General features: G+C 35.2%; 1 protein-coding gene across 2 annotated transcripts in view; it reads right to left on the bottom strand.

The window, feature by feature from the left end:
- LOC140445960 (uncharacterized) overlaps positions 1-14,379 on the bottom strand; it is a 144,875-nt gene that overhangs the window by 63,625 nt on the left and 66,871 nt on the right. For both annotated transcript variants that reach the window (XM_072538425.1, XM_072538424.1), the window contains exon 8: positions 9,792-9,905. In XM_072538425.1, coding sequence (XP_072394526.1) covers positions 9,792-9,905 — 114 coding nt within the window. The remainder of the gene's footprint in view (positions 1-9,791; positions 9,906-14,379) is intronic.

Here is a 14,379-nt window from a genome sequence, read left to right as displayed (position 1 = left end):
ATTTTTCCTTAAAATCTCTTGGTAGTTTGATGCCTGTTCTCTATATATGAGTAGTAGTCTCATACATCGCAGTGTCTTACAGATGGTCGCAGAACGCAGGTTGTTTGGTAATTGTAATAAGTTTCGTGTATATGTCTATAAATATAGAGTGCGCCAAACTTCTGGCTTTCTTTTATTAAGGCTAAATTATGGAGTATATAAAAAATGTTTAAACCGAAACTGATGTATATAAAACATGTCTATAATTATTTAAAATTATTTTCGATTATACAGGGTGAGTCGGAAGAACGAACTGAACCAAAGTTGTTTTTTTAAGTAGAACACCTTATATACTAAAGCATTTTTAAATATATTTTTTAAAATATGAAGAGTCTGTATAAGGTTTTATAGGTCTAAAGTTAACATATAATTATTGGTTGACATTTTTGAAATATTTACCTTTTTATTGAGAAAAATGCTAATATTTAACGGGGTGTAGATTAGGTTTTCAAGGTAATAAAAATGTAAATGATGTCAAAATTTTTATGTGTTTCGTAATATTTTTAAATAACTTTGACATTTATCTAACCAATGTACAGTGTGATCGCTATTTTCAAATACAAAATTTTACTCATTTTTTTTTAATAGAACACCCTATATATTGATATTAGATTTTGCAGGAAATGTTAACCTAACCTAACCTAATTTAACCTAACGTAACCTTTATTTCGTATAAGGTTGTACATATCTAACATGATTTGTTTTCTATAAATAAAAAAAAAGAATTATAGCTTTTATGTATTTTTTTGAGTGATGTCTTTTAAATTTTTTTTGCAAAAATAATAATTGTAATCTAATTTTAGAAACATAAATTAAAATATACAAGATTGGAATGAAAACGTTATTAAAGAATAAAATAAAAACGTATAATAGTACAATTTAGTAGAATTTAATAACTCATGTTACAAAATAATATTAACCATACTAATAAATGTAATCAGTCTACATAAATTAATTATTCAATTAAATAAACAACCAATTTTAAAATCTACCCTAGTAATTTTTCTGCCCTACTTTCTACTTTCTTTTTCTTCTATTTTTCTGTCAAAATATTTATTAAAATAAATAATATATACTTGTGTCACAAAAGCTAGTAATATTTTTGTAGTTGCATCTTTTGTAACATTTTTTAAAATTTTAAATATGAATTTTTCAACTGAACAATTGGTTGACATGACATTTGTATTGGGAGAATAAAATTGTTTACTAGGTTCAAAAGTGTGTAGTCATGGATATCCGCACAGAAGACGTCCTTCAAAAAGAGCCTTCGAAATACTTGTAAATCGCTTTGTTCTTCGGGCACTGTGCAGTATTTAAAACCATTAATAAGAACAAGGGTTTTAGCCAATGAAAATGAATTTCCCGTTATGATAATTGTAATAGAGAAGCTAGGATTGCATCAGGAGTTAAATGAAAATGATTTTCAAAGAAGAATGAATTTTTGTATATGGGCGGAAGAAATGTTAAGTCGAAATGTAACTTTTTTGGAAAACATATTATTTTCTGAAAAATAGACATTTCATCGCAATAGGCTCGTTAATAAAAATAATAATTACTACTACGTAAATCTTCACCTATATCGTGTCACGTCTCAGAACAGGTGGTCGTTGAATGTTTGATGAGATAATGTTGGACCATACGTTATTGGACCTTACTTTTTCGACCCAATGGTCACTGGCAATCGGTAGGGTGTACATCATCAATATACATTACAGTACATTATTTTGTAACTAATTTTTAGTAGTGTTACGATAAATATACTGGCCTAACTTTTATGACTAATTATTCTGTTTTATTGTAGAAATTTCGGTGGAAGTCTAGAACCAAAATTATGGTGAATGAGCCGGCCAAGCTTCTCGATCTTTCGATGCTGTTCTAGTATATCAGGATTTCGTATATAAATACAACATTTTTATATGGAGGGGAGTTAATTCGGACGACGCGCTCGCGATAAAATGTTACGTTCGCTTTTTAATAAATTATGTATGTTTAGTGAAAATAAATAAATATCAGTCATTGTGCTTTTTAATGAATTAAGATAAGAACAAGACATTATAAATTAAAGACTTAACAATTAATAAATTCACAACAAATGGTGTCAGAGTGAGATCGAACATAAATTAGACTTATAATAATAATACAAGTGAATATAAAATAATTGTGAAAATGGCTACGATTTATGAGCTGACAGTGACTAATTTAAGAAGACATCTCGAAGACAGAGAATTAGCTTCTACCGGAAAAAAGGCTGAGTTAGTCCAACGACTAAAGAACGCTTTGCTAGAAGAAGGACTAGATCCAGAGACTTATATATTTGAAGATGCTGTCATCTCGTCGATTTCGAAATTAGAGAACAAAGTTTCCGGCGACATCGCATCATTGGAGAACAAAGTATCCGGCAACATCGCTTCTTTAGAAAGCAAAGTTTCTAACGAGATTTCTTCTCTGGAAAGCAAAGTTTCTGCTAACATCTCTAAAGTCACTTCAGAGATATCTGCTCTTGACGATAGAGTGTCTTCGTTAAAAAACCAAGTTGCTGCCGATATGTTGGCCTTCGAAGAAAAGATTAAAGAGATGGAAAGGAAGATGGAGGAAACAGGGACAGCAGAGAGAGGAAACAATCCAATTACAGTGGAGACAAAAGAAGAAGAGACGAAATGTAAGTTGGAAACACGGCCGAAATTTGAAGGAAGTGGAGGTTCTGTCCATGTGAAAGTCCCAACTTTCGATGGAAAATCGTCATGGAACAACTACATGAAACAGTTCGAATCAGCCGCAAGAGCAAATGGATGGTCTGAAAAAGAAAAGGCGGTAAACCTGACTATCGCTCTTCGAGGAGATGCCTTAGATGTGCTTCAGACCATAGCAGTAGAGGAGACCGATGATTTCGAACAACTGAAGAAGAGGTTAAATATGCGATATGGCCACGAACATTTGGAGCATGTATATCAGTCGCAGCTTAAAAATCGTAGACAGAAGAAAGATGAGGCTCTTCAAGAATATGAGGTAGATATTGCCAGATTAGTACGATATGCTTATCCAACAGCTCCCGAAGACATGATGGAAAAATTGGCCGTTCAAACGTTTATTGATGGTCTTCGTGATCATGAAATGCAGAGAACACTACGATTAGCTCGTCACAAGACGCTGGTTGATGTCTTATCCGCCGCCCTCGAATACGAGTCAGCTACGCAGGCCTCTGGAGGATACAGTAAAGTTAGGACTGTAAAAGAGGAAGGAGATGAAGATAAACTTGACCAGCTCGTTAATATGATGAAAATTATTACATGCAAGAAAACGAAGACCATAAAATCAAGAAACTCACCATCAGGAAAACCAGAACGAGTTGGCTTTAGGGGAGCAGCTTCGACCCGGAACTTTTCCAAAGACCCTCTTATACTAATAGCTTCTTTGAAGTGTCGTGAAGATAGTGTATATGTAGATGGAGAAATAAATGGTAAAAGACATACGTTGTTGGTGGATACCGGAGCGACCAGAACCATTATACGCCCGACAGTTATAAACAGCCGAAAGAAACTGTTACCAACGAGGTTGCGACTTCGGACCGCTACAGGTGAAAATGCCAACATTCATGGAGAAATCCAGGTACAATTGGGGATTGGAGCAGAAAAGTTTGTCCATACTGTTATAGTTGCTGACATCGAAGAGGATGTTATATTAGGAATGGACGTAATGAATATGCATGGATTCCAATTGGATTTTAAGAATAAGGTAATCAAAGTTGGCAACGAGGAAGTATTTCTCCATCCACATAATGACAACACTGTGCAAGCAGCCATTACAGAAGATACAGTCGTGCCTGCGAGAAGCGAAACGATCATAGTAGCGCGACTACAGGGAATTGTAGACGAAGGGAGACCTGTTATGATGGAGCCTTGGAACCACGACGATGAGGTTGGCCGTGGAATCATAATTGGAAAGGAATTGGTGACTTCGGCTAAAGAAATTCCTGTGAGACTTATCAATGTCAACGACTACCCAGTGACCATAAAGAAAGAGACAAAAGTAGGAACTTGTGTACCTGTGACATCCATAATTCGTCAGGCGACAACATCTGATAATTCCAACGACAAATTCGACCAAATGGTTGCAGTTGCAGGACAGTCTCTAAACCAGATGGAGAAAAGGAAATTAAGGGAATTTCTTCGGCAGTATCGTGATATTTTCGTACCGAAAGGAGGAAAGACGGGAAGAACTACCGTTGTTAAGCATAAAATTGATACTGGTAATGCTAAGCCAATTCGTCAAACAGCTCGACGATTACCACAGGCGAAAAGAGAGGAAGCTGAAACGATTGTTCAGGAAATGAAGAAAGACGGGGTGATAGAACCTTCTACGAGCCCATGGGTCTCTCCGGTGGTCCTGGTTAAGAAGAAAGACGGAACGACGAGGTTCTGTGTGGATTACCGTTTGCTGAACAACGTTACCAAGAAAGATAGTTATCCTCTGCCTCGGATCGATGACACATTGGACACATTGGCTGGAAGTAAATTGTTTTCCACTTTAGATTTGAAGTCTGGATACTGGCAGGTAGAAATGGACCCAGTAGATAAAGAAAAGACAGCCTTCACCACAGGATCTGGATTGTGGCAATTCAACGTTATGCCATTTGGACTTTGTAATGCTCCTGCGACATTTGAGAGGCTTATGGAAAATGTGTTGAGAGGGTTATCTTGGAAAACATGCCTGGTTTATTTAGATGACATAATCGTCTTGGGGGAGACATTCGAAGATCATTTGAGGAATTTAGAAAACGTTTTTAATCGACTTAAAGCTGCCCAATTGATGCTAAACCCCAAGAAGTGCCAGCTATTTCAAGGTAAAGTCAATTATCTGGGTCATATAGTCAGTAAAGAAGGAGTGGCCGTGGATAAGGGAAAAATCGATTCCATTAAGGAATGGCCAAAACCAACTGACAAACATCAAGTGAGAAGTTTTCTTGGATTATGTACTTACTACCGGAGGTTTATTAAGAAGTTTGCAGATATCGCTAAGCCATTAACGCGACTTACAGAGGAAGCAAGAGAATACCGCTGGGATATAGACTGCCAAAATGCCTTTGAGACCTTGAAAAAGCATTTAATAACAGCACCAATTTTAGGGTATCCACTGCCAGAAGGAGAGTTCATCTTAGATACAGATGCAAGTAATGTGGGAATTGGAGGAGTGCTGTCTCAGATTCAAGGAGGACAGGAACGAGTCCTCGGATATTTTAGTAAAGTTCTTTCAAAACCTGAGCGGAATTATTGCGTCACGAGAAGAGAACTTCTGGCAGTAGTGAAATCAGTAGAGCACTTCTATCAATACCTCTATGGAAGAAAGTTTCTAATCCGAACCGACCATGCCGCCCTTAAGTGGTTGATGCAGTTTAAGAATCCAGAGGGTCAGATAGCCAGGTGGATCGAACGACTCCAAGAATACGATTTTAAGATTGAGCACCGGGCCGGAGTTAGCCACAGAAACGCTGATTCTCTTTCCAGAAGGCCATGCTCAGCAGAGTGTTCCCACTGCAACAAAACGGAATCCAAGGAAGCAGCAGTGCTAAGAACGACGATTGTCAACGACGACTGGACGCCTACTAAGATCAGGGAAGAACAAGAGAGAGATCCAGTTATACAGAAAATCCGAAAATGGAAAGAGGAAAACCGTCGACCACCTTGGCAGGAAATATCAAACCTATGCTCAGTAGTTAAGACGTATTGGGCCCAGTGGGACTCATTTATCATCGAAGATGGCTTGCTTAAACGAGTCCTGGAAAATGATGACGGTTCAGAGAAGAGAAGACAGTTGGTGATCCCAAAGAGCAGAATAGCCGAAGTACTTCGTCAGTTACACGACAGTCCATCGGGAGGGCATTTTGGTGTAAGGAAAACCCTTCAGCGAATTCGGGAACGGTTTTATTGGATGAACAGTTCCGACGATGTAAAAGACTGGTGTAAGAAATGTACTATTTGTGCCACGAGTAACGGGCCTTACCGAAAAAGGAGAGCTCCTATGAGACAATATAATGTTGGAAGCCCGTTTGAAAGAATAGCTTTGGACATCGCTGGGCCATTTCCAGAAAGTGAAAATGGAGGCAAGTACATGCTGGTAGTAATGGATTACTTCACTAAGTGGGTCGAGATTTACGCACTTCCAGACCAGAAGGCCGCCACCGTTGCAGATAAGTTGATCCAAGAATATATCAGCCGATTTGGAGTGCCTTTGGAGATCCATAGTGATCAAGGCAGGAACTTCGAAAGTGATCTATTCCAAGGAATATGTGATAGACTAGGCATGAAGAAAACAAGAACTACCGCGTATCATCCGCAATCGGATGGTATGGTAGAACGAATGAATAGGACAGTTGGCAAGTATTTGACAAAGATGGTGTCCGATCATCAGCGAGACTGGGACCAATACCTTCCGTTCTTCACAATGGCCTACAGATCTGCTGTTAACGAATCAACAGGCCAGACACCAGCCAAAGTCCTATTCGGACGCGAAATGCGACTACCTTGTGATCTAGAATTTGGGTGTCGACCTGGAGAAGATGTAGCAGGTGAAGATTATGTGATCGAATTACGAAGAAGAATGGACGATGTACATGAGTTGGTCCGTTCCCACCTTCAGATCGCTAGCGACCGAATGAAGAAACGGTACGATACACAAGCCGAAAAGGGTTGCTTTAAGAAGAACGACAAAGTATGGCTGTATAATCCCAAGAAGCGAAAAGGTTGTTCTCCCAAATTGCAGCAGTTTTGGGAAGGTCCATACCTCATCATGGAGAAGATCAACGATGTCATCTACCGAATAAGCAAGATTCCGAGGGGAAAGCCGATGATAGTACACCATAACCGGTTGGCATCTTTCGAAGGTGACCACGACGTAGATGAAGAAGTGGAAGTAAACCAAGTCCAAGATGTGTTTAACCTCACGTTTGAGGAATTCATGGGTGCCTATGGAGGTACCGGTAAAGCAAGACATGGTGTTACCACTGAAGAAAAGCAAGATCTACTCGCGCTCCCCGATGACTACTCGCTGGCCCTTACCATCCCGGCCAGTATCAAAGACGCACCAGGGTTGGCATCCGTCTTTCGAAGGAAGTTTGGTCGAGTTGCAGAACTGCAATGCCAGGTGCCAGCTCCCGGTAGAACCTTGAAACTCCAAGATGCATCACGTTACCTTTTCTACCTGGTAACAAAAGACACTGCCCGTGACCAACCTACCTACCGAGATGTATGGGAAGCCTTACTTCAATTGAGAGGGCACGTACTAGAGTCCGACGTGCAAAAGTTAGCCATGCCAAAGTTGGAGTGCCGCCAATTAGATTGGAGGGTTATCCGAAATATGGTGGAGGAGATCTTTAAAGACACCGAAGTCCAGGTGTTAGTCTGTTGCAATCCGCATAGTTACTGGTGCGGAGAGAAAACCGTCCCTTGTCATTTTTATACAACTGGAAGTTGTAAAAGAGGGTCCAGTTGCCGATACCAGCATACAGTTCCGGTTCCAGTCCCGACAAGGTTCCAGGAGGAACCATCTTTTAAGAGGGGGGCAATGTTACGATAAATATACTGGCCTAACTTTTATGACTAATTATTCTGTTTTATTGTAGAAATTTCGGTGGAAGTCTAGAACCAAAATTATGGTGAATGAGCCGGCCAAGCTTCTCGATCTTTCGATGCTGTTCTAGTATATCAGGATTTCGTATATAAATACAACATTTTTATATGGAGGGGAGTTAATTCGGACGACGCGCTCGCGATAAAATGTTACGTTCGCTTTTTAATAAATTATGTATGTTTAGTGAAAATAAATAAATATCAGTCATTGTGCTTTTTAATGAATTAAGATAAGAACAAGACATTATAAATTAAAGACTTAACAATTAATAAATTCACAACAGTAGCATACGTTTTATTTAATCTTTGATATTTTGATTTATATTAGGTTAGGTTTATAAAATTATAATTTTTGGTTTATTTGGTACAATAGTTTGTTATATATAAAATTAATAAAAGCTCTTGAAAAACGTAAAATCTGTAGTTCATCACTAAATATCTACAAAACGAAACACACTAGATATACAAACCTTATATCAAAGGAAAGTTTATACAATTTTCTACAATATACAATACTAATATACAGGGTGTTCCATTTAAAAAATGAGAAAATTTTATATTTGAAAATAGTGATCACACCAAGGGCATTGCATGCCCTAAAATCTAAAATTTATTTTTAGTAATTAAAACTAGAAGAGAAAGATACTTTCAATTCTCTAAAAAAGCATTATGTAAACTTTTTGACATTCTTTCCCTGCATTTAGAAATGTGCGTTTTGTATGCTTCTTAACACTCTGTACAAACTGATACTAGTTCTTAAATGCTAAAATTTCTTAAACAAACTCAACTCGATGAAGCATGTGGTGAGGTTTTAAAATTATGTGACTTAGTGATGACAATATCTGCTACAAGTGCGTCTGTGAACGAAGTTTTTCTGTACTAAGGCGGATTAAAGACTCCACAAGTGAGGAGAGCCTAGGTAACTTAGCGATTTTGTGGATTGAAAAAGAACTTATTAAAGAAATGTCTGAAAATCCCAGTTTTTATAAGTCCGTCATAAACGAGTTTGCCAAGGATGACAGAAGAATAGAGCTGCACTATAAGTAAAAAGTTTAGTAAGTCTTTTTATAATTCCATTTAGTTTGCAACCCTTTTCTTCATATGTCACGGCACGCCACTGTATCCGACTGCATATTGTATAGCTGCATGTCAAAGATATTAAATTATTTAAAAATGGAAAAACTTTGACATGCCATTTACATTTTAATTACTTTCGAAAACTAATCCACAACAACGCTTTAAATCTTACCATTTTCTCAACAAAAGTGTAAAAATATTCGAAACTTTAGACCTATAAAATCTCATACAAACTCTTAAATAATATTAAATTAGAGACGTCTTTGATACATCAGTTTCGTTATAAACATTTTTTATATATTTCATAATTTAGCCGTAATAAAAAAAGCCAGGGGTTTGGCTCACCTTGATTATACATTTCTTCATCCAGGTTTTTTGTGCTCATTTTCACAGTCGGTGTGTTTACTCTATTTCGTGTTTTAATTTTTAAAATAATCGTTTTGTAGATCTATATTTGTCCTATGCCCTTTAACCTTTAAACTATATGCAATATCAGTGTAATGAGTTAATAAAGATCTGTGATATAGACCTATTTAGAGATAGTGCAAGCACTCCTGACCACGGCGCAGTAGACGAAATTTGGTTTAGTCCCCACTTCCATGTGAAACGCATTGTAGTATGCACTGTATAATTCCACTTACAATTGAATCTGTCTGCCTTTACGTGAATTTGACTCCGCCTTCGCGCAGCTCCATGGTCAGGAGTGTTTGAACTATCTCTACCTGTAGTGTAAGGGATATTAAAAAATGTTATGAATAGATAAGTAATTTACGGAATTTTAAAATTTTATTAACTTGTGTCTTTTTTTTAATGTGTTTTACTTTCTGTGTTTTTATTTTGTACTTGTGTGTATATTGTAGTTTTTGTGTGTATATTTTTATACCAAGTAATGAGCACTCTTACATGTAATTACTACCTAGGTGGTGTTTGTAAGTTTTAATAAATAAATAAATAAAATAAATAAACCCTTGACATTAGTAAAAAAAACTAGTAATTTTCCATATTTCGGTTTTTTACGGTGATATTTTTTTAATATACAAAAGAAATATTTACCTGACGTGACATCTTCTTCATTAGAGTCATTTTTAGAATCCTTGAAACTGGAAGTACGCAAAATTAGACCTGCCTTTGGGTAGGACGTTTGCCGTTCATTTTTTAAAGATTCCACTACAATAAAAAACGAGTATTACACATACAGTCCAGTGAAATAAGGTAAAAAAGTACCCTGTTGGGTACTCTGACAAGTTTTTTTGAGTTTTATGGACGTTAAAATTTTACTCTAGCGTAAATAAAAAACATACAACGAATATACTCAAAATTAAAAGCATAAGTGATAGAATTACATAGGATGTCTCCGAAAATAAAGATTCTAATATCGAATTTTTACCGTCGAGCTGATACAAATATCGACGGTCGCTTCAACCGTTGTTTCTAAGAGAACGGTTTATTCTACACAAAAAATGCTTATAAATATTTTTGTTAAACATTATCTGAGCTACATTTTTTATTTGAAACATATTTTTCTACGGTCTACAGATTCCTGGTAAATCGATTTTTTCACGATTTTACCCCCCAGCCAGGGGGGTTTTAGGAGGAAGCCCGAGGTAAAAGTGGTAAACTTTTTCGCATTTTTTTTGGGTCCCAAAATTAATGTTCTCTGTAAAATTCAGCTTGTTCCTATTATTTTTAGGGGTCAACTCTCTGACGATTGGACTATAAGAATATTTTGACAATCAAAAATGGTTTATATCTTGCTGAAGCATCGAACTAAATATTTCGAATATGAATTTCGAGCAATCTATCGCTGTATACTGTATGTATACGATAAAAAAACGGGTGTGGTAGTCCAGTGGGACTACCGGTAGAAGTTGTACCCGTGTATATACTGTGTGACTATACCGTGTATACTTCTATACACGCGTTCGCCGTTAAAAATTTATATAGGAGTCAATCTGCACAATCATTACATATGTAATGCTATAGGTAAGAGAGAGCAGAAAGAGAAAAAGAATTAGTTATATAGGTATATGGTGCATCGTTTGCTGTATATAATCATTTGACCTGTAATAGGAGTATAGTAAATGAAGGATTGTATCAATATTTTAATGAAAATATATATTTTAATTTTTATATATGTATAAAAAGAGTTGAATGCAAAAAAAAATTTACACATACTCTGCAGTAAAATTCATTGTTTATTTTGTTATTAATATAAAAATTACAATACAATAAATACACTGCAACATAATTCAATATAATAATACAATATAAATTAAAGTGTAATATTCATACGTATTTAAAACTGCCAATATACATATACCTAACTTACTTTACGAAGATAAAAATAAAAAACCAACAACTCGGATTATGTTGTAAATTTTCATTTTATTTTAAAATTTATGTTTTTTTGCGTATATTACATATATTTAATAAGATTAACGTAAGATTTTTAAATATTTCAAAAATAAAAAAGGAAATTCATAATTGGGATTCGAACTCACAAACACCAGCGTATGAACCAAACACGTAAAGGATTTGCCAATTAGACATGACACTAACGGATTTCAAAATTGACAGTTCTCGGTAAAACAGTGATTATTTTGAAATACAAAAGCCTAAAATAATTATAAACGTTTAATTTTAAAAAATAATACAAAACATATCACATAAATAATAATATTAATACACATATTATATATAATATTATATATATATATATATATATATATATATATACAATATTATATATATATATATATATATATATATATATAATATATATATAATATTAAATACAAAAGAAACATTTTTATTCTCGAGAGAGGAAGAGAGAGAAAATATATCTTCTGTCTCTCTCTTACTCATTATCTTACATATGTAATGGTTTGGCGTGCCACTAAAATTTTTCGACATACTAACATTAATAATATACGGTACAATATGTATTTCTTATGTAAATTCCACATTTTTCCGTTTAGTTAAGATGGTGGAGGTTTAAAAAATAACGTAATAAGTAAAACATAACAACAAACTTACTTTATTGTTAATAAAAATAAAATAAAAACGTTAAACAAAAAAATTTAAATATTTTCTTATTATCTAAAATTCAAATTATTAAACAGTTACTTATTTAATGTGGTATTTGAACTTGTATTTTTTTAATTAATTCATCTATATTGGGATTAATTTCGGAACTAGCCAACAGAATTAGATTTTTTAAATGCATGTCAGTTAATCGTGACCGATATTTTGATTTTATTATGTTCATAATAGAGAACATTTGCTCACAAACGTACGTTGAACCAAATCTACAACAATATCTTAGAGCTAACTCGTGTAAATTAGGAAAATTGTTTGCTGGTACAAATTTCCAAAATTCAATATAATTGGGATCAGTAACAGTTGAAATAATTTCCCTATATTTGATTTTTAGTATAGTGTGGTTCTGTAAATCAATAATTTCGATCTGTATTTCAGCTGAGTAACAATTGATATCTTGCAGAGAAATAGAAAAGGGATTTATGAAAAGGTCAACATTCATTTTGTCTTTTTGAAAATCTTCAAACCGGGTATTGAATGAACCTAGCAAAATAGATATAAGGTTTTTAAATTTGTCATAATTTGGAGTTCTACTGACCTTGTTGGCTAATTCCTGCATTAATGTGAAATGTATCAATCTCTGTTCTCCAAAATCGTTACAAAAAAGCATAAGTTTATTCACAAAAGAAGATATATGACCAACTAGAGTAGGAAAAATACAATTTTTTCCCTGTAATCTTAAATCTAATAAATTTAAATGTCTCATAATATCAGTGAGAAAAGCTAAATCCCAAAGCCAATCTTTATCATTAAGTAACGAGCACTCACTGGGTAGTTCATTGTTTTCTTGCAAATATTTTAAGACGCACTCCTTCAAGTTCCAAAACCTTTCGTGTGCATTTCCTTTGGAGAGCCAGCGCACACTGCAATGGAGAAGTAACTCTCCATCTTGCTCCGTTTCTTCCGCGAACAGTTCTCGAAATTGTCGTCGATTCAATGCCCGAGCTCGTATTTTGTTAATGCAGCGTGTTACAGGGTCAACAACAGATGACATGTTTAGGTCCTTGGCACAAAGAGCTTCCTGGTGAATAATACAATGGTACTTAAAAACTTTTCTTCCCAAATAGTTTTCCAGTAATGTAACAAACCCCTGTAGTCTACCAACCATGCAAGGAGCTCCATCTGTACAAACACTATCTAATTTTGACCATTCAACTTTGTTGACTTCGATTACGTTTTTAAGCTGTTGAAAAATGTCCTCTCCTGTTGTTGTGACTAGTTGGCGCAAATCCAGAAGCTCTTCGGCATTTTCAAAATTATCATTGGTATAACGGACAAAAATGCTTAACTGCGCATTTTCTGTGTTGTCACAACTTTCATCCAACGCTAAAGAAAAGAATTTGCAGGATTTTAATCCACTTATAATTTGGGAAACAACATCCTGGCCCATATCATCTATACGGTGCATGACTGTATTTCGGGATAATGCAATATTATCGACCATATTTTTGATCTTTACATCTCCCACATTTTTAGCAAATATTGCCAGACTATTTTTAATTATCTCTTCTCCATCAGAGTAGGCTTTTTTCTTCCGGGCTAACAGCAGATAAAGTTCATATGATGTTTTAACCATAGTTTCCATTTCATCACTTCTCTTCTGAAACAGTGACTGTTGGCTGGCTAGGGTTTTCTTTTTTTTTTTTCAATAAAGTCGGCTCGCAAATGTGAACCAATAGGATATTTGTTGCTGAAGTCCTTATGCAGTTGTTTATAATGTCGTTCCAGGTTAAATTTTTTCGAAACTGCTACAGACAATCCACATATCAAACAAACAGGCTTTGAAGTATTACGATTAGTAAATAAAAATTGTTCTTCCCAAGCAGGTTGAAAATCGCGAATTGCAATATCATCTTCGTATTTTCGTTTTGAAGTCGAAGGCTTACTCGTGGACATATCGAACAAATACTTTTAAAATTTTAAAGAAACAATGCGCGATGACAAAATGTGCCCATACAACGGGGCAGTTTAAAATAAACTAAGCAAGGGTAACGCAGTCCTATTGCACATTACGACAGCTAGGATCACGTGCACCAATCGCAGCAATATCGCTCGCCAGAGGATGCAATGATGCCGCATCTATCGTAACTTCCGTAAACCTACCAAGTTTCTTCTTATTATTTTTTGTTTTTCAAGTTTTAATTTTTTTGAAAGTGTTTTAATCCAAAACGCTACGCGTGCCACTGATAGGACTCAATCGTGCCACAGAGTGGCACGCGTGCCGCGGGTTGGCCATCCCTGGTATAGAAGTATAACTTTAATAAGCGTGTAAGGTTGCAGCGATACAGGCGCGCGACGCTTAGAAATCTTTGTTTAAATTTAAAAATATATTTTTAGCAAGATAGAAACTACTTATCTTAGTCAAATTATTCTTACTTGTAGGTGAAGGTTTAAAGATTATAAAGCTTTTTGTAGAATTGTAATTCATTAATTAGTTTTTTAGAAAAAAATTTCAAAAATCACTAATTGAGGCATTTTTTCAACATTGGACAAGTTTATACCTATAAGTATCTGAGCCATGAGACTAAATTAGAAAGAGACA

The sequence above is a fragment of the Diabrotica undecimpunctata genome, chromosome 7, assembly GCF_040954645.1.
Source record: "Diabrotica undecimpunctata isolate CICGRU chromosome 7, icDiaUnde3, whole genome shotgun sequence".
Taxonomy (NCBI): domain Eukaryota; kingdom Metazoa; phylum Arthropoda; class Insecta; order Coleoptera; family Chrysomelidae; genus Diabrotica; species Diabrotica undecimpunctata.
The sequence above is the reverse complement of the archived record's forward strand: the minus strand, read 5'-3'. Positions and strand labels throughout refer to the sequence as shown.